This window comes from Chiloscyllium plagiosum, unplaced genomic scaffold (genome assembly GCF_037043375.1).
Source record: "Chiloscyllium plagiosum isolate Xiang-an unplaced genomic scaffold, Cpla_swu_hap1 HiC_scaffold_18, whole genome shotgun sequence".
Classification (NCBI taxonomy): Eukaryota; Metazoa; Chordata; class Chondrichthyes; order Orectolobiformes; family Hemiscylliidae; genus Chiloscyllium; species Chiloscyllium plagiosum.
This window is the reverse complement of record NW_028270156.1, coordinates 65,937,283-65,964,306: the sequence shown is the minus strand read 5'-3', so window position 1 is coordinate 65,964,306 and position 27,024 is coordinate 65,937,283. Positions and strand designations below refer to the sequence as shown.

The 27,024-nt window shown below is 40.6% G+C and overlaps 1 protein-coding gene and 1 long non-coding RNA gene across 6 annotated transcripts in view; one reads left to right on the top strand and one right to left on the bottom strand.

Annotated features, from left to right (window-relative positions):
- Positions 1–7,328, top strand: part of LOC148146996 (uncharacterized) — a 36,893-nt gene extending 29,565 nt beyond the window's left edge. The window contains exons 2-3 of the long non-coding RNA XR_015760032.1: positions 3,586–3,618; positions 7,234–7,328. This is a non-coding gene — a long non-coding RNA (uncharacterized LOC148146996). The remainder of the gene's footprint in view (positions 1–3,585; positions 3,619–7,233) is intronic.
- The window catches only part of chrm4a (cholinergic receptor, muscarinic 4a), a 92,672-nt gene that overhangs the window by 57,448 nt on the left and 8,200 nt on the right, over positions 1–27,024 (bottom strand). The window contains exon 2 of one of the 5 annotated variants that reach the window (XM_043706202.2): positions 26,543–26,647. The exons of the other annotated variants lie outside the window; for them this stretch is intronic. Within the exon in view, the coding sequence (XP_043562137.2) occupies positions 26,543–26,578 (36 nt within the window). The 5' untranslated portion in view covers positions 26,579–26,647. The remainder of the gene's footprint in view (positions 1–26,542; positions 26,648–27,024) is intronic. 5 annotated transcript variants of the gene reach the window in all.

The following is a 27,024-nucleotide window of genomic DNA, read 5'->3' as shown; positions in this document are numbered from 1 at the left end:
CTCTGGGTGCTCCGGTTTCCTCCCGCAGTCACAAAGATGTGCAGGTCAGGTGAATTGGCCGTGCTAAATTGCCCTTGGTGCATTAGTCAGAGGGAAATGGGTCTGGGTGGGTTACTCTTCAGATGGTCAATGTGGACGTGTTGGGCCAAATAGCCTGTTTCCACACTGTAGGGAATCTAATCTAATCTAAAACCAGAAGCAAGTTCAGTATCAGAAGAAAAGATCCACAACAATACATGTGCTACAGCAAACTCAAAGTAGCCAAAGAAACTAGAGGGGAGAAAACTGGAGAAAAATTCAAAGAGAAAAATCAATGACTTAACCTGTGCACTTGTCTCAGGGAGAGATTATGAGAATCAAATCTGGTGAAGGTACAAGATGTCACCAAAAGGAAATGGTTGCAACTTTTTCAGTTGAGTAAGAAATGAATGAGTGAACATAAGAGTGATCTTCATTGGGGGTGAGGGTCTGTAAAGGAACAAGAGTAAATTGCTGGGAACAAGTGTAAATATTTCCTTTTGCTGTTTATGTTGAGATCTTTCCAAATTGTCATATATCTATAAAAGCTGAAAATGTGTTGCTGGAAAAGCGCAGCAGGTCAGGCAGCATCCAAGGAACAGGAGAATCGACGTTTCGGGCATAAGCCCTTCTTCAGGAATGAGGGAAGTGTGTCCAGCAGGCTAAGATAAAAGGTAGGGAGGAGGGACTTGGGGGAGGGGCTTTGGAAATGCGATAGGTGGAGGGAGGTCAAGGTGAGGGTGATAGGCCGAAGTGGGGTGGGGGCGGAGAGGTCAGGAAGATGATTGCAGGTTAGGAAGGCGGTGCTGAGTTCGAGGGATTTGACTGAGACAAGGTGGGGGGAGGGGAAATGAGGAAACTGGAGAAATCTGAGTTCTTTTATATATCTATAAAAGTAAACCTTGAAGCTCTTTTGTTAAAAATGCATTGACAGCCTCTTGAGAATATGTTCAGTCACTGATCTTCATGGCAATCAAACTGCAAACATAAAGCGTATGACCTATCAAGCCAGGTTTAATCCTGGAGTGAGATACGTTCAGTATGATCATCAGCTTAGATTGTAACAATACTCACAAAGGTGACTGAGAGAGTTCACACCAGTGTCATGACTACATCCTGAAACCACATCCACTAAAGCAGATGCGATTAGAACTTTGAACATTTCAGTTTTTGGGTATGGGAATCAATGGTCATGATCCTCCCATGATTGGCTGAGAGAGGTTTCCCAGACGATGGATGTTGCATTGGAAGTATGAGTGATGCATGAGAACAGGAGGTACAATGGTTCCAAGGGGCCCAAAAGAGATACTCAAAGACCAGACTCAGAAGATAGTGCAAGTATGTGCCCAGGAGGTCAATTCCTGGAGGAGCAAGGACCCAAGGAGTAGTGCCACAAGAAAATATAATGTCTCCAAGCAGATTGTGAAGATTAATAATTACTTCTTCACATGATATAGAGTCACGGAGTCATAGAGATGTACAGCATGGAAACAGACCCTTTGGTCCAACTCGTTCATGTTGACCAGATATCCCAACCTAATCTAGTCCCTCTGCCAGCACTTGGCCCATATCCCTCTAAACCCTTCCTATTCACATACCCATTCAGATGCATTTTAAATGCTGCAATTGTACCAGCCTCCACCTCTTCCTCTGGCAGCTCATTTCCTCTGCATGAAAAAGTTGTCCCTTAGGTTTCTTTTATATCTTTTCCATCTCACCCTAAACCTATGCCCTCTAGTTCTGGACTCCCCCACCCAAGAGAAAAGACTTTGTCTATTTATCCTATCCATGTCCCTCATGATTTTATAAACCTCTATGAGGACACCCCTCAGCCTCCGATGCTCCAGGGAAAACAGCCCCAGCCTATTCAGCCTCTCCCTATAGGTCAAACCCTCCAACCCTGGCAAAATCTTTGTAAATCTTTTATTAACCCTTTCAAGTTTCACACCATCCTTTCGATAGGAAGGAGACCAGAATTGCACACAATATTCCAAAATGCAGCACCTCACGTTTATCTAAATTAAACTCCCTCTGCCACTCCCCAGCCCATTGGCCCATCTGACTAAGATCCCGTTGTAATCCGAGGTAACCTTCTCCACTGTCCAATACACCTTCAATTTTGGTGTCATCTTCAAACTTACTACCTATACTTTCTATGTTCACATCCAAATTATTTATATAAATGACAAAAAGTAGTGGACCCAGCACCGATTCTGTGGCACTCCACTGGTCACAGGCCTCCAATCTGAAAAGCAACCATCCACCACCACCCCCTGTCTTCTATCTTCGAGTCAGTTCTGTATCCAAATAGTTAATTCTCCCTGTATTCCATGAGATCTAACCTTTGCTAACCAGTCTCCCATGGGGAACCTTGTCGAATGCCTTACTGAAGTCTATATAGATCACGCCCACTGTTCTGCCCTCATCAATCCTCTCCAAATTCCACACCCCGATCATACACCGGCCCTCAGGACTCAGACCTAACATCCAGGTATAGCACCTTACTTTCACACACACTCCATCAATGTCAGCCACAAATCATTTTCTCCACGTTACTCCAGCAATTCAGCTACAGCAGGAGGATCACCCAAATGCAATGCAACACAATCACTTATATTTTCTGAGATTAATGATCCTGGTATATTTTTGTTATTTCTACCAGCATGTGGCACTGGGTAAAGGGTCCCTCTGGAAGCTAGAGTAAAATCCTTTGTTCCCATCCGAACTCTTTGTCTCCATCCACAGATTGTATGTGGCTTCAGTAGATTTGGTAAAGTTGATGTGACATCAACATTACCTCCTTCAGAACCATTATCTCAGCCAGTTATCATTGATAATCTGGTCTCTGTCTTGAAAGTCAATCACGGTTGTGGAGGTGGGGAGCAGAGTGCTGGGTGTGGAGGACTGGGGTGGGGTGGGAATGAGAATGTCTCCATCCAATAACGTCTACAGTTCTCTCTGGATAGCTTGTGAAATCCAGCATGACTGAGAGCATTCAGGATAACTGCTCTTGTCTTATGTCCCTTCTGAATTTCTAGCTCATGTTCTGAGAAAATTGTAGATTTTTCTATGATTATTGGAAATGTGCAGGGATGTGAAGATTAGATTAGATTAGATTCCCAACAAGTCCACACTGACCCTCCGAAGAGTAACCCACCCAGACCCATTCCTCTACCCTGACTAATGCATCTAACACTATGGGCAATTTAACATGGCCAACTCACCTCACCTGCACATCTTTGGATTGTGGGAGGAAACCAGAACACCCAGAGGAAACCCACGCAACACAGGGAGAATGTGCAAACTCCACACAAACAGTCATCCGAGGCGGGAATCGAACCCGGCGCTATGAGGTGAAGTTGGAATTAAAATCAGATCAGCCATGAGTGTCAGATGGCATCATTGAATGGTGGAACAGGTTTGAAGGACCAAATGGCGTGACCTTATTTTTTGTCTGTATATTTGGATGTCTGTTTGTGTGACCATGGATCCCTTTGTTTTGCATACCATTTCACTTCCTATCACTAACCCTCCTCTCCTAATTTCTTGTCTTTATGCTATCCCCAGATTGCTGTGCGCCCACTGCCCAAGACAGTGATGGTAAGTATCTGCACGGCACTGTCGAAGAGGCCCTGTCATTTGATCAGACACTTGTAACAACCAGCTCAGCCATTGCCATTGCACAAACTTGGTATAGAGTAGGGAGTTCTGCCTCAAAGCACTGAAGACAAGAACCCTAGTGAGGTAGTGTGCAAGAGGATGCATATTGAGATGCATTTTTTAGTCTGCCAGACTGCCTCCTGTCACATTCAGTGAGCACGATTTCAAGTGAGCAGGGAGCACTTCATGAAACTTACCCTTCAACAGCCTTTGCCTCATCTCAGACCCAGAGGCACTATGATGTATTCCCTCATACCTCTTGCTGCTTTGATGTGGTCAGACTCCTAACCCCACTCTAGATTAGAGTGGTGCTGGAAAAGCACAGCAGTTCAGGCAGCATCTGAGGCGCAAAAGCCCTTCATCAGGAATACAGGCAGAGAGCCTGAAGGGTGGAGAGATAAGTGAGAGGAGGGTGGGGGTGGGGAGAAAGTAGCATAGAGTACAATTGAGTGAATGCAATGACTCTCCCTGCCAAAGCCAAGGAGTCCAGAATACTGCCTCTGAGTTGACAGAAAATTCTTAAAAACTGCTTTAGCTGCAATTTGGTGGCCTGATGCTTGAAGGAACAGTTACAAATGGTCCATCTTGCAGCTCAGCATCTATTCTTTGAGAATTTACATTTGTACTAGTTGCTAAGGCCTGCTTGGTACAAATTAGATATCCTGATGTTAGTCAGTTTAGGTTGTGTGATATCAGGGTAGTGACCATTCCCAGACATATAGTGCATGCAATGTTTGAAAGATCTCAGCTGACGGAATAGCAATCAAGTCAGATTCCAGAATGAAAAATACCTTAATAAATCATAGATTTATTTTTTGTACTTTGTTAACATTGTTAATCAGTGGATCACAAGGTTGCAGATGTGCTTTAATGACAAAACATTATTTTTTTTAAAAACACACAGGGGCCTCTCTCTCTCTCTACACATATATGTAGAAGACAGATAGAAAAATCTTAACATAACCATAAAACAACATTTTAAATTGTTTCCCAACACTTTCCATGAGAGGCTCGATCCCAGAAAAACATTATTCTTATCCCAGTTTTTAAATTTTTACTGAACTGACACTTTCCTGTTCTTTTTACCCCCTTTGGACTGTTGAGTCTGCTTCCTCCCAGACAATTTGTTTTCCCAAGTCCATGAATGAACACCTCTCCCTGTTCTGATGGACTAAACATTTGAATTCTAACAACTTGAATATTTATATCAAAACTCTCCTGGCTTGGAAGCTGCTGAGTACAGTAACTCATCCGTGCTGACCAGATATCCTAATCAGATCTCGTCCTATTTGCCAACATTTGGCCCATATCCCTCTAAACCCATATTCATGTACCCAACTAGATGATTTATAAACGTTGTAATTGTACCAGCCTTCACCACCTCCTCTGGCAGCTTGTTTCATACATGCACCACCCTCTGCATGAACAAGATACCCCTTAGGTAGTTATTAAATCTTTCCACTCTCACCTTAAACCTAGCCCTCTAGTTTTGGACTCCCCTATCCTGGGAAAAAGACATTGGCTATTTACTATATCCATGTCCTTCATGATTTTACAAACCTTTATAAGGTCACCCCTCGGCACCCAACACTCCAGGGGAAAAAAATTACCTGCCTATTCAGCCTCTCCCCATGACTCAAGCCCTCCAGTCCCAGCAACATTCTTGTAAATCTTTTCTGTATCCTCTCAAGTTTAACAACATCCCTCCTTTAGAAGGGCAACCAGAAATGCATACAGTATTCTAAAAGTGACTTCACCGTTGTCCTGTACAGCTGCAACATGATCTCCCAACTCTCATACTCAATGTTCTGACAAATGAAGGCAAGAATGCCAAGTGCCTTCCCGGCCACCCTGTATACCTGCAACTTCACTTTCAAGGAATTGTGCACCTGCATCCCTAGGTTTCTTTGTTTGGCAACATTCCCTACAGCCCTACCATTAACTCTATAAGTTCTGCCCTGGTTAGCCTTAACAAAATGCAACACCTCAGATTTATCTGAATTAAACTCCATCTGCCACCTCTCAGCCCATTGGTCCATCTGATCAAGGTCCTGTTGTAATCTGAGGTAACCTTCTTCATTGTCCACTGCATCACCTATTTTAGTGTCTTCTGTACACTTACTAACCATTCCTCCTATATTCACATCTAAATCAATGACAAAAAGCAGTGGACCCATCTCTAATCTTGTGGCGCACCGCTGGTCACAGGCCTTCAGTCCAAAGAGTCCTCTACCATTACAGGGTTACGGGGAGAATGCGGGTAAGTGGAGTTGAAATGCCCATCAGCCATGATTAAATGGCGGAGTGGACTTGATGGGCCGAATGGCCTTACTTCCACTCCTATGCCTTATGGTCTTATTACCCTCTGTCTCCTACCTTCAAGCCAATTTTTTATACAATTGGCCAGTGCTCCCTGGATCCCATGTGATCTAACCTTACCAACTAGTCTACCACGCGGAAAATTTAAACTTTCCTGTTCTAATGTAAAACTAAAATAATTCCTTAATATGTTTACTCTGTCTCTCATAAAGCCAATGTTATGAACATTTTAACCAAAGGTTCTTGCAGGAATTCTACTGAGTCCACCTGCTTTCTTGGAACTGATGTTTTAAGATGTCTGTTCAAAATTGGCTTCTTACCTTTATAAAATAAACCTGGACAGAGATGGTGCACATTGATCCGCCTCTATTTTGCAATCCAATTCCAAAAGTATTTTATATTTATAATGCAACTTTTATCCCAACACTGTAGTGTGGTCTGGGCTGCCCTGATGTTATGGAGGTGTTAAAAAAATTCAAGTTTTTACTTTATTTTCTCCTCTTCACTGCTTCTGTGCAGCTATTCTCCAGGGAGGAAATTTATTTTGTCAGCAAAGAGGAGGCTTAACTACACAAAAGGGGTGATTCTCTGAGTGCATGGGTCAGTTGTGAGCATCAGATTATAGCATCACCCGTCTTGGAAAATTACCGTTGAAATGTCTAACCCCAAGCCGGCCCCTAACCGGAAGAAATGACTGCATAAAACACAAGAACGGAGGCCAAGGGACAGTAGTAATTAGATACATATAACATTTCAGATGGAAGGATTTTTTTTATAAATTAGCCCATCGATATTTAATGCCTGCCAGAGACAGACAGCTGCAAGTAGAGCTGACTTCAATGTTGGCATCTGCCATTACTAATTTACAGTAATATGCTAACAACAATCTAATGCAGTTAGTGCACACTTAAATGGGCACAGGAGACATTATGAATGGTTAATGTTTAGGAAGAATGAGCATCTGTCTTTATGTACTGCATAAATCATAACTTATTCGCCTATAAACCTCTGCAACTAATAGCAGCACATCTCTTTAAGTTTGCTCTATTGAAGGTGACTGAGATGGCCTTTTAATGCACCTATTTAAATAGGCATGGAATGACTTCAGGGCACAACTGGCATTAAAGTGATGCAAGTATTTAGGTTCATTTTGTCTTGTGCTGTATTAATTGCTTATTCATGCATTATTTTCATTGCTAGTTTTAATTCCACACTGCTTTATTTTGTGTTTGACAGCTTCTACTGAACATTTGTGGCCTCTATTAATGAACTATCATAAATTCAAAAGGCCATTAGTGTAAGAACAGAACAGATGCCTTTTTTGCTCTTGAACTGTGATCCGGAATACCAAAATTGTGCTTTGTGACCTCAAGGACCTAAAAGCCCTAAATAAACTTCTCACCCATCTGATCAATGCCACTGACAGAACTGATTTGTTATTCTTTGTAGAGTTCTACGAACCATCTGTCAGGCATATGTCACAAATCTATGAAATTCCTTTAATATTTAGGCTGTCAAAATAAACATATCTTTCGAAACATTGGGCTACCAGCACACAATGTCAGTAATAACAATTTCTGGGTTATGAGACACCAGGAGGAAAAGGGCTTGTCAGGTTGGCTCTGCATTTTGCACCTATTTGTTACTGTATTGAAGTCAGTGAAGGGTAAAACGTGGGAGGGTGCAAAATTGGCAACTGATCGCATCCTATTCTATCAGGTTTAAATAGGAGGCTATGTGTCATCGCTCACTAAATGGAATGTAGGTATTTCTCATCAATGCATCTTTGTTCTAGCTTAATTGTCAGCTTTGAATATGGGAGCATTGCATGCTTGAACAAGAAATATTTTGGTCATATTTTTAGTTCTTTTGTCTCCATTGTTCAATGCTATGTCAGGCTGCTGAGATAGAACTCCATAGAGCCTAAGTGCCCAAGTTATTCAAACTAGGTATTCTGAATAAAATGCTAAATTTGTTTGTAAATCTTATTAATTGTGATGGCTGTGATTTTTAAGGTAAGTGCACTCCAGTACCAGTTTCTAAGATAAATGCAAGATGATGTGTTGCAGAATGTAACATTGTAGTTTTATCTTGGATAATGGCTTAAAGTTATTATTTCATGATTTACTTGCTGATTTATTTATTGGCAATGCATATTTGTGTATTACAATACAGGTTGATATAAAATATACAGTCTTTCAAGGCAATGGCTTTCTGCAATCCACATTATAGGTTACCATTCTTTTCACAGCTAGTATTCAAGTCAAGAATTGGATAATTTTGATAACAGGGCAGAATAACCTGGTCATTACAAGTACAAAGGCATATATTTTAGTTTATAGAAACCATGACAAAGAACATGGCAGGGATTTAAATTGCAAAACTTAGAAAATCATACAATTTCATTATTGGAATTTCAGTACTGGAGGTCTTGTGGTGCAATGGACATTACCCCTGCTTCTGACCTAGGTTCAAGTCTGACCCCAGGATCCAATGATAAAGGAAGCTGCATTCATGATGTGGCCAAACAAGTTGAATATCAGCTTATAAATCCACCCAATGTGTGTGAATGGCACACAGTAAGAGGAGAAAGGGAGACGAGCTGCATTCTAGCTAAATTTCTTTCTGCTGTGCAGCCCTCCAAAGTCTGTGCATGGCAGTCATGCCTAGAACTGGAAGTTAGTTTGTTGGCACACCGATTGGCACTTACACAGCCAGTCCAGCATCTCCAGGCAGTGAGAGGGAATGCTGCTATTATGATGATGTAACTTCATTGTCCATAGCTCCAGACTACAACATGCAAGTAGAAAGCGTATGTTGTCACCATGACATGGACTATTTGGGAAAGTGGTCAACTAGTGTGGATCAGATTGATGCCAACAACATGGTGTTCATCCTTGTCCTGGTTTGGGTGGGTTTGGAACTTGCCACTTTGCTCTATCCATGTGGAGCTGTAGATCAGATCTGTCTTGGGACACAGGACTGAACAAGAATGGTAGACACTAAGGACTTCAGGTTTTGAAGTCACCTTTTGTCAGGATGAAGTATTTCAGCCTAAAACATTGACTGTCCTGCACCTCGGATGCTGCCTTGACCTGCTGTGCTTTCCAGCTTCACACCTATTGACTAAACAAGAATGGTGAATTGCACTTCTACTTCTGTTTCTAAATGTCAGTACCCACCAACAAATTATACTTCAGGAGAGTTGTTGAGGAAAATTCCTTCTGCGCTGTTCCTATAATGCATCTTTGCTTTAATCTCAGTACGATTGTGGTCTAAATTTAGTACTCCTCATACTGAATATTTGACAGGCTTTTTGAGCACCAAAGCTTAAATGAGTAGATTTATGTTGTGGACTCGCTGTCCCTTGGAATGAGAAGGTCAAAGATCCTGTTATAGTTTACCAGTTTATGCAACGAGAAGAACATAATCCACTAGTTTCAAAACTGTGGGAGTTTGATACATCTCAGGTTTCTCAGGTAGAAAACACTCCCACAGGTCTGTAGTAAGGAAGAAATAAAAGAAAGACTTGGATTTTTATTATGCCTTTCATGACCTTGCCAGTTTGCTCATTACACTTTGTAATGCAGGATGCATCGGAGCCAAGGTGCACACAGCAAGGTCATCCAAACAGCAGGGAGATAGCATGTTTAGTGATTAGTATTTGCTAGAACTCTCCTCCTCTTCCTCAAAATTGTATTCAATCTTTCTTGCCCACTTCAGAGAGGAGACAGGATCTTAACTTGTTTTCTCACTGGAAAGAGTGAACCTCCAACAGAACTGTACTGCACTTATATGTTAACTTATATTTGGTGCCAAGGTTTTTAGAGTGACCCTATGACTTATGAACTCAGGGAGTGGTACTGCTAAGCGGGGTAGATCAAAATCTATGTGATTAGTTGCTGTCATAACACACTCAGTCTTCACTGCGAAGAATTATAATTAGATTTAATGTGCTGCATATAAATTCTTTATCTTGATTATATTTTTTCATTACCAAGTTTGATGGCATGAGGAAATGCAATTAATGCCAACCGTGCACTGCGGTTAAATTCCTTTAACTGCGCTTTATAATAACTCAGCAGTAGTATACTGACTGGCTCACTAATTCCTACCCTAGCTATGACCCCAGTGAGTTCATTAGTATTCATTATTTTTACGAATATCCATGTTAGAAAAACACAGCAGGAATGGGGTAGTAACCCAATTAATAAACCTTTTCTGTCTCTGTGAAATAGTCACTGCTTTTTTGAATTAGTTACATGGAGGGACAATTTCCCAGAGCCCATTGGAACTGCCCAGATGGAACTTACAGTTAATAGAATGTAGCAAACATTGGATGAAAATAAACAAGGTTTGTCTAGTTCAGCTTCTGTTGCTATGGTATTAACAATATGGAGTTATTGACAGTAATCAATCAGCTATCAATTAGTCAACAACTGACATGAAGTTAGAAACTCCCCAGTGGTGGAACACCTTGAGACTCGTGGATTTAATTAAGCTGTTTCACAGATTCACTCACCATAAATTATCTTTTAAGGAATTCATTTGCTACTTGCAAAGATGTAGTTTTCTAAAATCACTGTTTTTAATTTACATCTGAATTGTTCAGCACAACGTGCTTCCATACCCAGTGAGCCTGTTGCAAAGTTTGCCCACTGTCTTTAGGATGAAGTTTTTTTTGCGCAGACTCATTTGGAATTCCTGAAGGCTCCTGAATGCATGACGTTCCAGCCATTAGTTAGCCACTACATCCGCCTTTCTGATATGCTCCTTTGCTAAGACCTCCCTAATTCCATCACCTCATTAGTTGTTTCACCTTCTCTTCAGTGTCCCGCCAGATGGTCAGCCTTGATTTGGGAATCTTGTGAGGGCATGTGGCCTTTCACTCCCTACAACAGAGCCTTTATATTTCTGTACTGAGCTATCAGGGCTGTGCCCATTAACTCCATGGTCTCTTGCACTTATGTAGGAATGTACTACATCCCTAGGTTTTGTGAGCCTCTAAAGTTATTTCAACATCAAGTTGTTACCAAGTATGACGTTTTAGATCTTATACGGCAACAGAATCTGTGATTAATTACCATGTTATTAATAGGAACTCACTGCATTCTATGAAGGCCCATACTGTATCACCAACACATACTTAATTTCCGTTTTGGAAATAGTCCAGGCATAGTCGTGTTCACAATACTGCTGAAGAACGTTTAGCTTGTTTTAAAGCCATCATCCATAACATGCATTTGTGCTGGCAAATTAATCGCAGGTGCAATGCTTCAGTGCACAAATCACCAACTAAATCAATTATTATGCCCTGGTAATGACATAAAGAGGCCAGCGACAATTTAGATATCACCTGTTCATCCAACATTACAGTTGGTGTGCTGTTACAGATCGCCTTTCTTTGTATGCGTATTGAATATGTACTGTTTTATTTTCTGCTCATCTGAAGTGGCCATCACTTTCGGAATGATTATGGCTTGTTATCAGTTACTAAGGTAAAGAAAGCCGATGTGTTGCAATGAGTGAATATTTGTTGCTCTGTTTAGAACCTGGAACTCCATCCAAATCTTTAAATGATTGACGGTTGCAGGTCAGATTGAAAAGGTGATTGAAAGGTGTACAGCTTGCTTGGTTTTATAAAGAGGTAATGAGAACAGAAGAAAGCAAGGTGGCTTCCTTCGTACCCCCTCAAAATATTTTAAGAAAGTAGCCTAGATCCTAACTTTTTCCCATTTTAAAAGGCAAATTTAATGTCCTGAAATCCAGACACAATTTGCTTGGTCAAACTATTCGACATTAAGCAAAAGGCAATTTATTTAAATACTATAGTTAAAACACAAACAAAGGAAAGAACTTAGAATAAATTTATTGGAAAACTTAACAGAATAATAGATGCAGTAATTATTACTAATTAATTGTTCTAAGATAGCAAGAGCCCATAAACACACCCCTTGGCAAAAAGGCAAATTCAGAAAAATAAGTTTGTCTTCCAGGGAGCCCAGCAGCAGAGAGAAACCCCAGCTTCTCGCTGTAACCGAGAGAGGGAAAAAATACTTCTTCAAAACTCCAGCAAGCTTCTGCCGAACCTAAAAGCTAAAGAAAAGTTAGAAATCTTGGTCGGTGAGAGCTGGTCACATCTATCCAAACTGCTTCTATTGTTCCAACAGTAAATTAAAAACTCCAAGCTCTCGCAAGCTGTTTACTGGCTTTCCAACCAGACAGTTTGCTACCTCTGTCTATAAAACGCCCTTTTTAAAAAAATCAGGACACAATAACCTCTTAAAGTCACCACATTGTCGCAGTATGGTTAACATTTAAAAAATGCTGGCTCAGTCTCAACTGGAGAATTGCATTCAGTTTTGGGCGCTTTGCGTTTCAGGAAGGTTATAAACAAATTGGAGCGGGTATGGAATGATTCCCGTATGGGGAATTTGTGGATACATCGGAGAAACGGGACCTGTCCTCAATAGAGAAAAGAAAGCTGTGAGTAGATTAGATTGAAGTATTCAACATTGCGAGGTCCAAGGTAAAGAATCAATAATGAGATATAGGATAAAAGATAATGGTTGTGGAGGGTATACACAGGATGTTCAGCCTATTGCATGCATATCGCTGCACATAAATGAAGGAGACACACATAAATGGCATATTGCCTATCCACTCCTAAACAAATTAGAGAGATTATTGCCTAGGGTCGTTGTTCTTTTTTAGCTTCACACTTTGTAGAAAGATTTGTAGGCTTGTAGTCTGACAGGATGTGTCTTGAATGCTCGTTCTGTAGCTATAGCCATCTGTACACCAGCCAAGTGGGTAACATATGGTGGGAGGGACTTATTGGATACCACAACCCATAATGATCAGGGAAGGGAACCCACAGGACATGGATATCGCTGCTGAATGTTAATCTAGCATTCACAGCTGGAGTTCTCCAGTTACTGTCAGGACACGGTTCAATCATATTATCTTCTGACTTAGAGGCTAGGAACTCTACAACCATGCCAAAGTCTTGCTGTTAGGATGCAATGAGGTTTACACTGCAGTCAAAGTATTCCTTATAAAATGCGCCAGCAATACTGTTTGAGCTTTCAAACAAAGAGCTCAAAGTACCTCTTTAAACTGAACAGAAACATATGGTAGACAATAGAGTAGTGGAGACAGACAATTTATATGGCTGTCTGTGTTCAGGCAAGTTCCTGAATGTAACGTAAGGAGTTGTTGTGCCATTGCACTTAATTGGACCCGTTTGCACTGAAAAACTTCAAGTTCAATGCCCTGAAGCCCTACAGCAATCCCTGACCTCCCACAGTCTCCAGTTGTGGTCTGCAGCCTGAGGTGAAAGTGAGGACTGCAGATGCTGGAGATCAGAGCTAAAAATGTGTTGCTGGAAAAGCGCAGCAGGTCAGGCAGCATCCAAGGAGCAGGAGAATCGATGTTTCGGGCATGAGCCCTTCTTCGAGCATGAGTCCTTCTGCAGCCTGAGAGCCATTTCTGATGGTTGATTGAAGTACAACTTAATGCTTTTGCAGAATTGCATGCGTTGGATTTTGGAAATGAGTCACAGTCCCCATCCTTATTCTTCTACCAGTCCCTGACTAACCATTAGATCTTGAATGGCATTTCATGGTTCCAATGGAGACCACACGTTCTTCTGCTTTCCCCTTCTCTTCTTCATGTTCCATCTCAGACACAAAACTGACTTTGGAAGAATTAGCCATAATTAGGGGTGTGGATTAACAAAAGTATTAATATAAAACTAATATTTCTGAATGGATTGACTCAAATCAAATCAGATTGCCACTCCTCTCCTATTTCTTTTACAGTCTGATAGAATTCCACATTTCTGGCCAAACCAGATCTTCCCAGAAATATGGACCATATGTTGTGATCAAAATCACATATAAGATGGTTGGGGCACTGCAAGCTAAACATTGCCATCCCTTTTACGGCACTGGCTCTCATAATTTGATAAGTTCATTGATTATCTGCTTCATATTTGCAAGAACAATGGAATGCAGAACACAACAGAGTGCAAGGCCTCTTGCAGGTGTGCCTTCCTTCTTACGTAGCACTGTGTAGCAATGTTTTTCATTTTCAATTTAATTTTTCAACAACTCATATGTATATATCACCTTGAACTTGATAAATCACTTCAAGTTGCTTCATAAGAATGCTACAAAATGAAACATGACACCAGGTCACATGAGGAAATATTCAACCAGGTGGGCAAAAACGTGGTCAAAGAGGTAGGCTTTAAAGTTTTAGAAGGATGTTCCTCTCTGTTAAGGGGAAATAGCAACATATAATGGCAGTGAAGCGCAGGGATAATATTACCGAACTTAGGACTGATGCCACTGAAAACATGGCCAGCACTGGTGGAGTGATTAAAGTCAGGCATACTCAACAGATCAGAATTTGGAGAGCACAGATAGCTCAGAGAATTGTGGGACTTCAGAGGCATGTCCATGGAAGGATTTGGAAACACAGGTGAGAATTTTAAGTTCAGAACTTCCACTGACTGGGGAACAAAACAGATTAGTGAGCAAATTAGTTGTTCATGCTTCTCTAAGATCCTGTTCTCCATCTTTCTGTTGTGAGAAGATGACAGCAGAGGCCATTGGCCATGACAGAAAACAATGCTGTACTCAAGCTTTTCAAGATCCATTGGCAATTGACTGAAATCTCAATCTCACTATGGTTTTTTTGAGATGTATTTATATTTGAAATATAGTGATTTCTACGTGGTACAGGGATGGTTACGTAGGACTTACTCAGCTAAGAATAATTCTACACTCATTAAATTGCTCCACTGAAATACATAGCTCAAATTCCTAGAAACAAGAATTTTGAAACACTGTTTGGCTTCTGTTATAACAATTGGATTGAGTTACTCATAAAGGTCAGTCCAAAAAAAGTAATCAAGGGTAGGGGTAATGGCAGGAAAGCAGACTTGAGGATTATCAGATAAGCCAAGATTTCATTGTATGGTGAAGCAGACTCAATGGGCTGAATGGCCTGCTTCTTGTGGCTCCACTCCTTATGGTCTTTTGGAAAGATCAGAGGTTAATCACCGTTATGGAGCCTTTCGTTTGCACAATTCTATCCAGCACCAAATTCTGATACATTTTCAACTAAATTCAGAGATCAGTCTCCATCCCAGGAGCTGTCCTGTCCTCACTGAACTCTCTCCATTCTCTCAGTCATTGGAATTGCTGTCCTCACTCCAGGAGCTATCCACTCCTCAGTTTTACCCCACTCTCACAGCCAATTAATGTTGTAAATAAAAACAGGGAAGAAGAAGCCCTCGTCCAACAAGTAACCAATAAATTTACAACAAAGTGAAGCTGCTGAAGCTATTAAATTCAATGGAAGAGGTAGCTTCTTGACAATAGAAACATGGAATATAAGGATTTCATAACAGCCAGCAAAAGTTGATAACTGCACACTAAACAAAATCACTGTTCCAAATTTATGTGTTGATGCCAATACAGTTAAACTGAAATGCCTTATTGTACAATTGACCATCTTCTTACCCCTTCCTTACTTTCTGTGTTAGGTGATGGACAATGCAGTGGATATAGCCCTCTTTTTGAGCTGCGCTGATATACTGACCTCCAGCAGCCAGTTTGATCTGTTTGCAACCGTTATTCCCAAACTGGTTAACATCACAGAGAAGGCCCCATCTTCTCAACCTCACCCCTCCCCTGACGCGTGGCGAGTCATTCCCCCACATCGTTCCCCTATCCCTTCCCCTCCCCTCCTCACCCACCCCCTGCCCCACTACCTCTTGAGACAGCACCCTATAGTCCTCTGGGAATATGGAAAGTTTCACTTTCACTGCTGTTAGATCCACCATCTCCTTCCGTGATAGTTTAGAAGATGGCCTGGACCTGACAGATGGGAAATAACTGTGTCCACATTGGTAAATATCCATCAATTAAGGAGCATCTCTTTGCTCAACTTCCCCCCCGCCCCCACCCTGCCCCCAGAATTTGCAACCCATGAATCTCAAAGCATTGTAAATAAATAAAGCAAAATTGATATCTATAAGTGTATGAACTTTAGAAAAGAGCCCAGCAATAGGTCAGGCTTGGCTTAGTAATTTCATCAATCTTGAGGTATGTATTATTGCCTAACGAATTCCTAGTCTACCAAATATGAAATTAAATTTGTTTTATGCTGCACATGAATTTCTCAGTAATAAAATTCTCAAATAGAAAACATTATTTCTCTTTATTTATATATGTTTACTTCTTTGTATTCCCTTCCAAATGATTGACAAAATTAGTTTGTAAAAAGAAATGTTTATGTTGATTTGTGTGCAGTCTATCTCTGTCAGTGTAGGTGTATGTGCTAAAGTATTGATGTTGGGTTGACAATCTGAATATCTAAATGATTCTCTGTCAATGTTGTGTAAAGTGATAAGGTCACCACTAAAGATTCAGAATTTACGTTTCACCACCAGAATAATAGCTCTATTTGAGATCATTCAACCTTTGTCCAGTTACTGGTCCTGAGAGAGATGGCAGTTGTGAAAGAAAGATTTTCCGATTCAATCACTGTGGGCAACAGCAGTGTCTCGAGCACACAAAAAAAAACTCCAATCCGGCATTCAGTGTTACCGAGTAAAGGATTTGCAGGGGATTGTCTTATGTAGAGCTGTTAAAATGGGAAGGTAATGTATACTTATTTAACAAGCAAGCAAGCACATGCAACTTATCATTTTTATATGTGCTGTTTCACAATCTGTAATAAATTGTACTGTCCAGTCAAATACCCTGTAAATTAATCTCTTCAGTGGCAGAAAAGCAACCATTTGTTCTTTGCCCATGAATTTAACTTAAGCTCCAGGCTGAAAAATTATGACATTAATGATGCATGCTTCCATTAATGTACAAATTGACCCGCAAATTCAGACTATTAAGAAATGCAAAATGAGTTGTAGATCCCAGAAATGACTCTGTGGCTTACTTCCTACAAAAAGCATTTTCCCCTCAACCTGCCTGGAATATTTTCAGAATTTCTTGGATTTACACATTAATTCCACATTCAGAAAGTTGAATCTGGTAGACAACGGTGTAGGTAGCTTTTGAACAATGTGATCATTATTATATGGAGAAAGTGAGGACTGCAGATGCTGGAGATCAGAGCTGAAAATGTGTCGCTGGAAAAGCGCAGCAGGTTAGGCAGCATCCAAGGAGCAGGAGAATTGATGTTTCGGGCATGAGCCCGAAACGTCGATTCTCCTGATCATTATTATATGTCAATCAATCTCTCTAGAACATAAAGGAAACAATTTAAGGCATTCAATCATGTTCCAGTGCCAAGCAAACTTTTTTTTGGTGACTTTCAAACTTTAAAGTTTATTATTTTTCTCGTATCACTTATCCTTTCTGATTCTCTTTTGCTCTCTCCTAATCCAATGTTATTTTCCTCTCTTTGCTTTTCTTTCTATACCAAATTTGCTATTAATTCTCACTCTTTCTCAGCCATTCCTGTGTTTCTTTTTTAATCATAACATCTCAATGGTTAAAATGATGCACCGTTGGTCTCATCACACTGATTTTGCAGATGCCCTGTCCACTGTATTATCAATGGCATACATCACAAGTTCCAGCCTTCCAGCAAAATCCTGCCTGCTGTTCCTGGGCCACCAGCTCCTGACACCTAACTGCCAGACCAGGGCGCCTGTTCCATAACTGTAGAAAGGTGATCCCTCTCATGAAATCGTAGCGAAAGTTTAACTGCGAGCCGTGACATATTTGGCAAAATCAAATGAGAATATGCAACAGCCCACTATCACAGGCAACCTGTAAGTGCACAATCTTATTATATTGCAACTGACTTAGACGGTTGCAGGAATGGAACATAACCATGGGAGAATAATGTACTTATGCTGCTACTTCTTTCTCAAGGTCTGTGCATCAATATAAAAGTGGCTTTCACTTCTCTCTGACAAAGCAAAAGAAAAGTGGTGTGCAAATGTTCAATCAAGCCATAGGATTTGTTTCTTGGTTGTACAAGGCTAATGTTTTAACAAGGAAATAAATATGAAATGTACATATAAATGGGAAAAGCTAATGTGGAACCAAAATGCCAAATTAAAAAGGACCAACTGACTATTGAAATTGGTCCAAAATAGATTTTGTAGACCAACTAGGATTTAGAAGACAAGGAAAGACTTGAAAGCAGTAACAATAGGGCAAGGTCATCCTTTTGTAAAGAATGAGAAGTAAGAGGAACTGAGTTACAAAAGGAAGTCTCTTTTGTTGGGAAGAATGAATGGAGCCGTGCTGCTTCATACAATGGACATGAACAATGAGCTTTCTGAAACTGGAACATGGAGACTATGAGAATCAGAGTTTTAAATTACTGGGTTAGATTTATGAAAATATGAAGACGCCAAAAGGCCAGAACAGAGCTCATCACATCAGATAAATAATGTTCATTATCCATACGCTTATCTGTGATTCATGACCTATTGTAAGGAAACATTTAGTTCAATTAAAAAACAAACCCTGTAAATTCTAGAACTCTGAAATAAAAGCGGGACGTACTGGAAAGACATAGCTGGAATGGTTTCTCTTTACAGATATCAACTCCTAATTAAGATAGATATTAGGAGGAATGTTCGTCTCAGATGGGAGTGTATCTGATGAATTCTATATTGCAGAGACTGGATAGTTCAGTATGTTCAAAGTGAGATAGATTTTTTTTAATCAATTAGAGAATCATGGTTATAGGGAAAATGCAGGACAGTGGAAGTCAAGGATCATCAGATCAACAATGATATTGTTGAATGGTGGAGCAGTCTCAATGGGCTGAATAGCCTCCTCCTGATCCTTCATCTTATGCATTTTCTGTTTTTTTGCAGTGAAATTATATTGTCATCAAAAAAGCCTAAAATTATGCTGATTCTACAATCATATGGTCTCAACATACTTTCACATTTACGCAGATAGTTCAATCATTGGTGAAAGCGCATTTGGAACGAGCGAAAGAAGGAAAAAGGGAAACAGAGGACTGCTGAACCATTACCATGGGTAAAGTACAGCCTGTCGCAAGGGAAATCCTGTAGGATCATAAACTTCATAGAGGGCTCCCATGGTTAAAGGAAAGGAAAAGAGAGAAACGTGTAATTAGTTTCAAAGCAGAGTTTCACCAGAACATTAGTCAGGATCTGCTCTTCAGCTGCACATAGTAATGTTGCAGGGGTCCATGAGGATTCTAAATATGAGAACTGGAATTGCATCTTTGCAAGGCTGATTTGGCTGAATGCATTCAGGAAACTAACCTTATCAAAAACAAGCTAAATGCACAATTCCAGCACGTACAATCTCCCATAGCGTTCACGGATGCTACCAGTCAGCAATCTTGTCACAATGTTCAGATTTATTCAAGTGTTGCAATTTAGGCTTTGTAATGGACTGTTTTCTCTCTCACAGGTTTCATGACATGATCTAAGGTCAATGATCAAACTTTATTCAGTACTTAGTCATAACAATGACTAATGATGACCAGATACCAGTGCATCCATGAGATTTTGACCCCAAATTCCTCAAGATACCAGAACATCATGGGAATTAGGGGGCAGAGGTCAGTGTAGTGGCCAGCACTATGGAGAAGGTGTTGGGGCAACTGAAAGATCTGAAGGTAGATAAATCTCCCGGAAGACCCAGCCAAACCTTCACCACCCAGACTGCGTCAGTTCAAGGACGTGGTTCATCACTATCTTCTCAAGGGCAACTCGGCATGGGTAATAATTGAGAGAAAGTGAGGACTGCAGATGCTGAAGAGTCAGAGTCAAAAAGTGTGGCACTGGAAAAGCACAGCAGTTCAGGCAGCATCCGAGAAGCAGGAGAATCAACGTTTTGGGCATAAGCCCTTTATCAGGAATGTGGGTAGTAATCACCACAGAATCAATGAATGAATAAATCAAATTTCTGGAGTGCACTGTCAGACTCATGCCCAATACATTTTCGAGTCTTTGTCTTTTCACACAGTTGTTGGTCTGTCAGTTGGAATTGAACTGTGTTCTATGTGTTCACATCTTCCATATGCATCAACCTTAATATTCCAAATGGCCTAATGGATTTAACGTCTAATTTCTAACCAGATGTCTCTTGTGAACTCAAGATTTCAGATGACTGACCAAACTAATCTGAGGCACTTGTGTAGATTAATCTTAGGCACTTGTTTCATGGTGTGTTTTAATTGATTCACAGGATGGTAGTGCAATGCCCATCCTCATTGTCCTTGAGAAGCTGGTGGTGAGCTGGCTTCCTGAACAATGCAGTCCATTTGGAGTGGGTAGATCCACAATGCCATTTAGAAAGGACTTCCAGGATTTTGACCCATGCAGGGTCCTTCTAGATAGCAGTAGTCATGGGTTTGGAAGGTGCTATCCAAGGACCCTTACTGAATTTCTGTAGAGCACATTCTATATGGTGCACACTGCTGCCACTGAGGGAATTTCTGTGGATATGGTGGCTGCTTTGCCCTGGATGATGTCAAGCTTCTTCAATGTTGTTGGAACAGCACTCAGCCAGGGAAGTGGGAAATATTTCATCACACTCATCACTTGTGCCTTATAGATGGTGGGTAGGTTTTGAGGAGTCAGGAGGTAAGTTACTTCCTACAATATTCCTAGTCTGTCACCTGCTATCCATAGTATTTATATAGAATAGTGGAATGCTTACAGTGCAGAAAGAGGCCATTCAGTCCATCCAGTCATCTTCAACCATCCAAAGAGCATTACACTGATCCACATTCATCCCCTGTCCCCCAACATATACCATGGCCAATCCACCTAACCTGCACATCTTCAAATTGTGGGAGGAAACTGGAGCACCCAGAAGACACCCACACAGACATGAGGAGAATATGTAAACTCCACAGAGAGCGTTCCACAAAATTGGAATTGAACCCAAGTGGCTGGTGCTGTGGAGAGTCTGTGGTGCTAACTATTATGCCACTGTGCCATGGCTAGTCCAATTTAGTAACCACCAGGATATTGATAGTAGGGATTCAGTGGTGGTGATGCCATTGAAGGTGAAGGCAAGATTCATGCTTGTTGGAGATGGTCTTTGCCTGGCTCTTGAAAGTGTTTGCCAGTGCAGACAATACATAATAATACTATATAGTGGAAGAACGAAAGCAATTGGAGCAAGTATGTGCCATCATTTCTTTGAGATTGCTCTGCTATTTAAGCAGGTCGTGGATAAATGTTTACCTCAACCCCATTTTCTGACATTATCTACAAACCCCTGGATTCCATCAATTTCTGTCCTAGATATACTCAACCACTGAGCATCCACACTTCTCTATGGTAGAGAGAAAATGAGGTTCATAACCCTTTGAATGAAGTAATTTATTAAAGTTGGCATAGCACATGGAGACCAATGAAATATTCTTGCTTGGTATCAGATTGGTTGCAAATAGCATATACACAAACTTCAGCTGGGAAAGTTACATTGTAAGGGAAAGATAAATGTTTAGTTAGCATGTATTATAAGCAAATACCTAATATTTGATTATACCTTTATGTATTGCTATAAAAATTAAGCTGCTGAAAGCTTGCTGCACTTTATATGTCATTTTTCGATATTGTTCCATTGATGCTTGAATATTATTCCTTAGAACTTGAGGACTACATTTCACTTTAACTTGGAGTAAAGAATTGGTTAGAGCAGGCCAACTGCCAGTTATACACCCCATCCAATCTTATTTTGTATTTACATTTGACGGGGGAGATGTATAACTATCAGCTGATCAACTGCCATCAGATTTCCACCATGGCTAAGAGTGAAAGTTTGTCTCTATGTTTTCAGTCAAGGCAGTATAGAGGGAGTATTGCACTATCTTTTAGGAGAGATGTTACGATGATGTTCCATTTGCCTTCTCAGCTGGTCATTAAAACAGCATTATTTGAAGAAGGGCAGTGGATTCTTCCAGTGTCCTAGTTTAATCCTCGGCTGCATATGGTAATTCAATAATTGGCTGCTTGCAAATCTGTTGTATGCCTATTTGCTGCTGTGCTTACCCACAAACTAAACTTCAATTGCAAGTCTGATGCAAACTGTTTTAATGGAAGTTCACTGACCTGAACATTGAGTGTTTTTCACTTTGCAGATCATGCCAGACCTGTTGAGTATTTCCAGCATTTTCTGCTTTTAGTTCAGATTTCCAGCATCTGAAATATTTTGTTTTACTTCAAGGGTAATGCATTAGTTTCTGAAGATCGCTGGGACATCCTGAGGACATGAAAATTGCTGCAGAAATGCAAGTTCATTTGTTATTTCTTACAGCATTCACCAGATAGAATTAAGGTCTCTTCCCTGAAGCATGTTAAAGCTATTTAGTGCAATGAGGCTAGGCAGTTTAATCTAGTTATTGGTGAACATAAATCCAGTTACAAAACTATCTTAACATTGGTCATCAATTTGGCAGTAATTCAGTAATCTCATTCTGACGCACCATAAGAAAGCATTGCATCTGGTTTCAGCTTCACTGGGCTCTCAAAGGAGTACTGTTATCAGAGAATTATAAAATCAAAGAATCATAAAACATAGGCAGATGCCAGTCTGGCCATCACACCTGTGCTAGCTCTGAGAAAGAGCTGTCAAAGTAGCTCCACTTATTTTATGTTTCCTTTTAGCCCTGTTGATTTTTGCTTTTCAAGTCTGCATTCAATTCGCTTTCGAAAGTGTTACGATCCCAGATCAGGCTCTAAACTTTGGTACTGCGGCAGACTAGACCTTCAAATTTTGGTGAGATCCCAAGTGAGAGCCTCCAATATTTTCTTACAATCCACTTTTTTGTTGACTGAGACAAGAGTTGAAATCCCAGTTAATTACTAAAAGGATGAAGCCACGTGACTGTTTTGAACAAGCATAAGACATTTACAATACAGAAGTGATCAAAGTTAACAGTCTCTGCTAGCTATTATTTTACGCTAATATCCAGAACTAACATGAGGTAACAGACAATCTGTAGCTGGGCAACTGCAATCTTCATGTTAAATAGTATACATAAATAAGACAGATCTCATGATTCAGCAACCCAGCAACACGTCTGTGAATCAGTAAATCCGTTAACTATTCTGTATTTCTCATACAGAATTTAACTCCTCTTTTTTGAGGATGTAATTTCTGATTTCCCACAATATACATTCTGATATAAACCGTTACAACTACAACCCATTTCCTTGTTGCTCAAGTGCTTCTTCCAAGACTGCATCCACAGTATTCCCAAGGCTGTATTCAAGAAGCTAATTACTGACACAAATCCAGCTGTCGAGCTACTCTGGATAAGACATCATAGGTACTAAGCTTTCCTTCCCCTCAATTGTCAGCTATACAGAACTAACAGTACCTTCCCCTATAATGCCCTAGACTTTTTTCATCTTCAGCTACATCAGTTGATGGCAGCATTTTAGCTGCATAGAGCCAAATCTACTCCACGTGTGCTTCCCATTAGTTTACACTGCTCTTTGAACTGATCTGTGTGACTTGTCAACATACAAACCAATACAACTAGTAGAAGAAGTAGGCCATTCAGCCCCTTGATTCAATAAGAGCAAGGCTGACCTGATTGCAATCTCAAATCAACAATCTTATCTACTCGTGATAACCTTTTATCCCCTTGTTGAACAATTGCACATCTACCATTGCCTTAAAAATGTTAAGGATTTTTTTCCACTATCTTTTCAAGAACAATATTCAAAGACACACAACACAGCCTTTTGGGTGAAAAATCACCTCATTCCTGTTTTAAATGGGCAACTCTTTAAACAGTGATCTGTAGTTCTAGATTCCCTAACACGTGGGAACATCCTCTCCACACCTACCCCGTCAAGACCCTACAGGTTTTTATGCGGTTCCAGCACGCCACCTCCTTCTCTTCTAAACTCCAGTGGATAGAAGCCTAGCCTCTCCAGCCTTTCCTTAAAAAGGTAACCTATCCAACCCCATCACCTTTCCAGTTATTCGTTAATTAAACTTTCTCTGAACTGCCTCCAACACAGATACATCATCCATTAAATGAAGTGACCAATTCTGTACAGAGTAGTCCAGATGTGGTCTCATGAACACCCTATATAACTGAAGCATAACTTCTCTTCATCGATTCCTGCCATGCTGAATTAAAATGTTCTATTTGCTTTTCTAATGACTAATATCTCAATATTGCGAAATGTAGGAGCAACAAGCCACGGGTGGATGCCTGGGTAGATGGATAAAATGGAAATGAGAGATATATGAAGGATACAAAGGGAACAAGACAATGGAGACCCTATAGAAACATAGAAAGTGCAGAGGAGAGTTCAAGAAAGCAATTAGTAGAGCAAAGAAAGGGGGCATGAAAAATCATTGGCAGCAAGATAAAGTACAATCCTAAGATATTCTGCAAGTGCAACAAGGGGAAGAAAAGAGTCAGAAAAGGCTAGAGCCTATTAGGGACCAAAGGGGCAATCTATGTGTGAAGCTGGAGGTCGTTAGTAGAGTATTAAATCAATACTTCACCTCTTTTCACTTATGATGGTGGTATGGAATGCGCTGCCTGAGAGAGTAGTTGAGGTAGAAAACCTCACAATTTTCAATAAGTACTTGTGTGAGCACTTGAAGTGTCATAACATTCAAGGCTTAGTGTGGAAAAGTGGGCCTAGTGCAGGTTGTAGTGCATTTTTGATGGTATGGACTCAATGGGCCAAAGGGCCTCTTCTGCATTGTGTGATTCTATGATTCTATGATTTGACCAATATCTCCCACTAGGGCTCTGCCCCTGTTTCTGGATATCCCTAATGTATCCAAGCTAGCTATATTCTATACCTTAAATATTATAGTTTCCAGTCAACCAAAGCTCATCTCCACAGGTCCTAATATACAAAAACACAGGCAAAAAGTCCAAAACAATTTATTTCATCACAAAATTTCTGAATCTGCAACCACCACCTTTTCAGGTGGTGCATTCCAACTCATAACTATTTAGAGTAAAAATAATTCTCAGGTTTCCTCTGTACCTTTGGCAATAATCTCAAAACTGCGCAATTTGATTAGCAATCCTCCTGGTATTGGAAACAGTTCTCTGTTAGTTATTTGATCAAAACCCTTCATAATTTTGAACACCTCTATTAAACCTCCTGGTTGCCCTATCTGTTGAAAGGTGAACAGTTTCAGCTTCTCTAGTCTCTCCACATAACTGAAGTCCATTAACGCTGGCATCATCCTATTAAATCTCCTCAGCATCTTTTCCACTCTATCAATGTGTGCATAGAATTTATTTTCTCTCCCTTGTCAGACATTGCTTTAATAGATGCACAGGCACATTACTGCACACGCTTCACTTCAACATGTGGGCAATCTCATAAAGTCACATATTTGTGCTGCATTATCCTTGCCACTTTATTTTTCTGGTTACTTTCTTTTCTGTTATCTTTTCCAAAGGTTAATCGAGGGTTACTACTGCCTCTTCCGCTCTATTCTGCTGATTATCTGGAGCTAATGTGCTTCATGCATTTGTTCCTATCAATCCAGGCCAAATTGTGTGCTTTTTAAAATAAATGGTTTTGCCATAAGCTTTCATTCCTCATATGGCAAAAATTTAATCTTTCGTGACAGCTAAGCATTAATTCTTAGAGACGAAAAGCAAAGATAGCAATCACTCCACCCACCCCTCACTCTTACAGGAAGCTGTCAGATAAACTGTACTCACAACCTTTGGATCAACAATATTTAACCCTCCATAAGCCCTCAAATCCTGCACAATCCACAAAATAATCCACTCTCTTCGTCTGGAATCAATGGCCTCCATCTCTTTCCAAATGGTTGGTGAATGGCATGCTGGGAAATGTTTGAGGTGTTGCCTACTTCTGCCTGGATAGAATGGATGCCTAAAATTTCAAAGCCACCAGGATCATTATTGCCAGTGGCAGCACCATCCTGCCCTCATGCAAAGATCCTGGTTGCTGTGTAGGAGTTGGTAGTGACTTATCCTTGTTGAACCTGGATCAGCTGGTGGCAGGAGAAAGATTACCAATAATGGGACAGTCTTGTTTGGAGATTCTGCTTCCTCTGATTTGTTCACAGAGCTTCTCCTTCACTTCAACCTTTTGTGGCCATGTTACAAACCAAGGTGCAGAGCAAACACACTCTTCATAATTATTCACTAAATAATATGGAGGAGTATTATCTCTCAGAGGGTGACAAATCTTTAGAACTTTCTTTTTCAGAAAGCAGTGGAGGTGGAAGAATCATTGAATGCTTTAAAGGCAGAGATTGATAGATTCTTGATGGGCAGGGGAGTCAAAGGTTATTGGGGATAGGTGGGAATGTAGAGTTGAGGACATGATCAGACCAGCCATGATCTTATTGAATATCGCATCAGGCTCGATTGACCACATGGACTATTCCTGCCCTTAATTCCATACCTTCATACCTTTATACATGTCATCCCTACTTTTAGGCACTAGCTCTCTAAAACACCTTCCAAACACAACACTGAACAACCCCAAACTCATCCTATACACGAGTAAATCAAAACACCTCACCTGTGTTGTACCTGGTCTATCAAATCTCGCCCTCATGCTGCTGAGTGACCCTTCAACAGGCAGTGATCAATACAGGCAGTCATGATACATGTGCAGATGAGGTTCCTGAAAAGAACATCAAATTGGCAGGAATGTCATTCCTGACCATTCCAGTGCAAGCATAGTCTGCCCGCATTTCTGCCCTTCTCAATGTGGGACAGTCTGAAGCGCCCAGTGGAATTGGCTGGAAAGATGAGTGTTGATGATTTCTTCCTATGTAGAATCTGTAGTATTGGTTTCTGAAGTCAACAGAACCCCATTTCTTTTGCTTACAAAAGATCCCTCTTGGGCTGGTTGAGGATTAGTTTGCCAGTCAGTCTGAAGATTGTGCCTATAACTGTTGTTACACAACAAAATTTGTATCATCGATAGTCTCAGGTGAGGTGCCGGAAGACTGGAGGTTGGCAAACATGGTGCCACTGTTTAAGAAGGGTGGTAAGGAC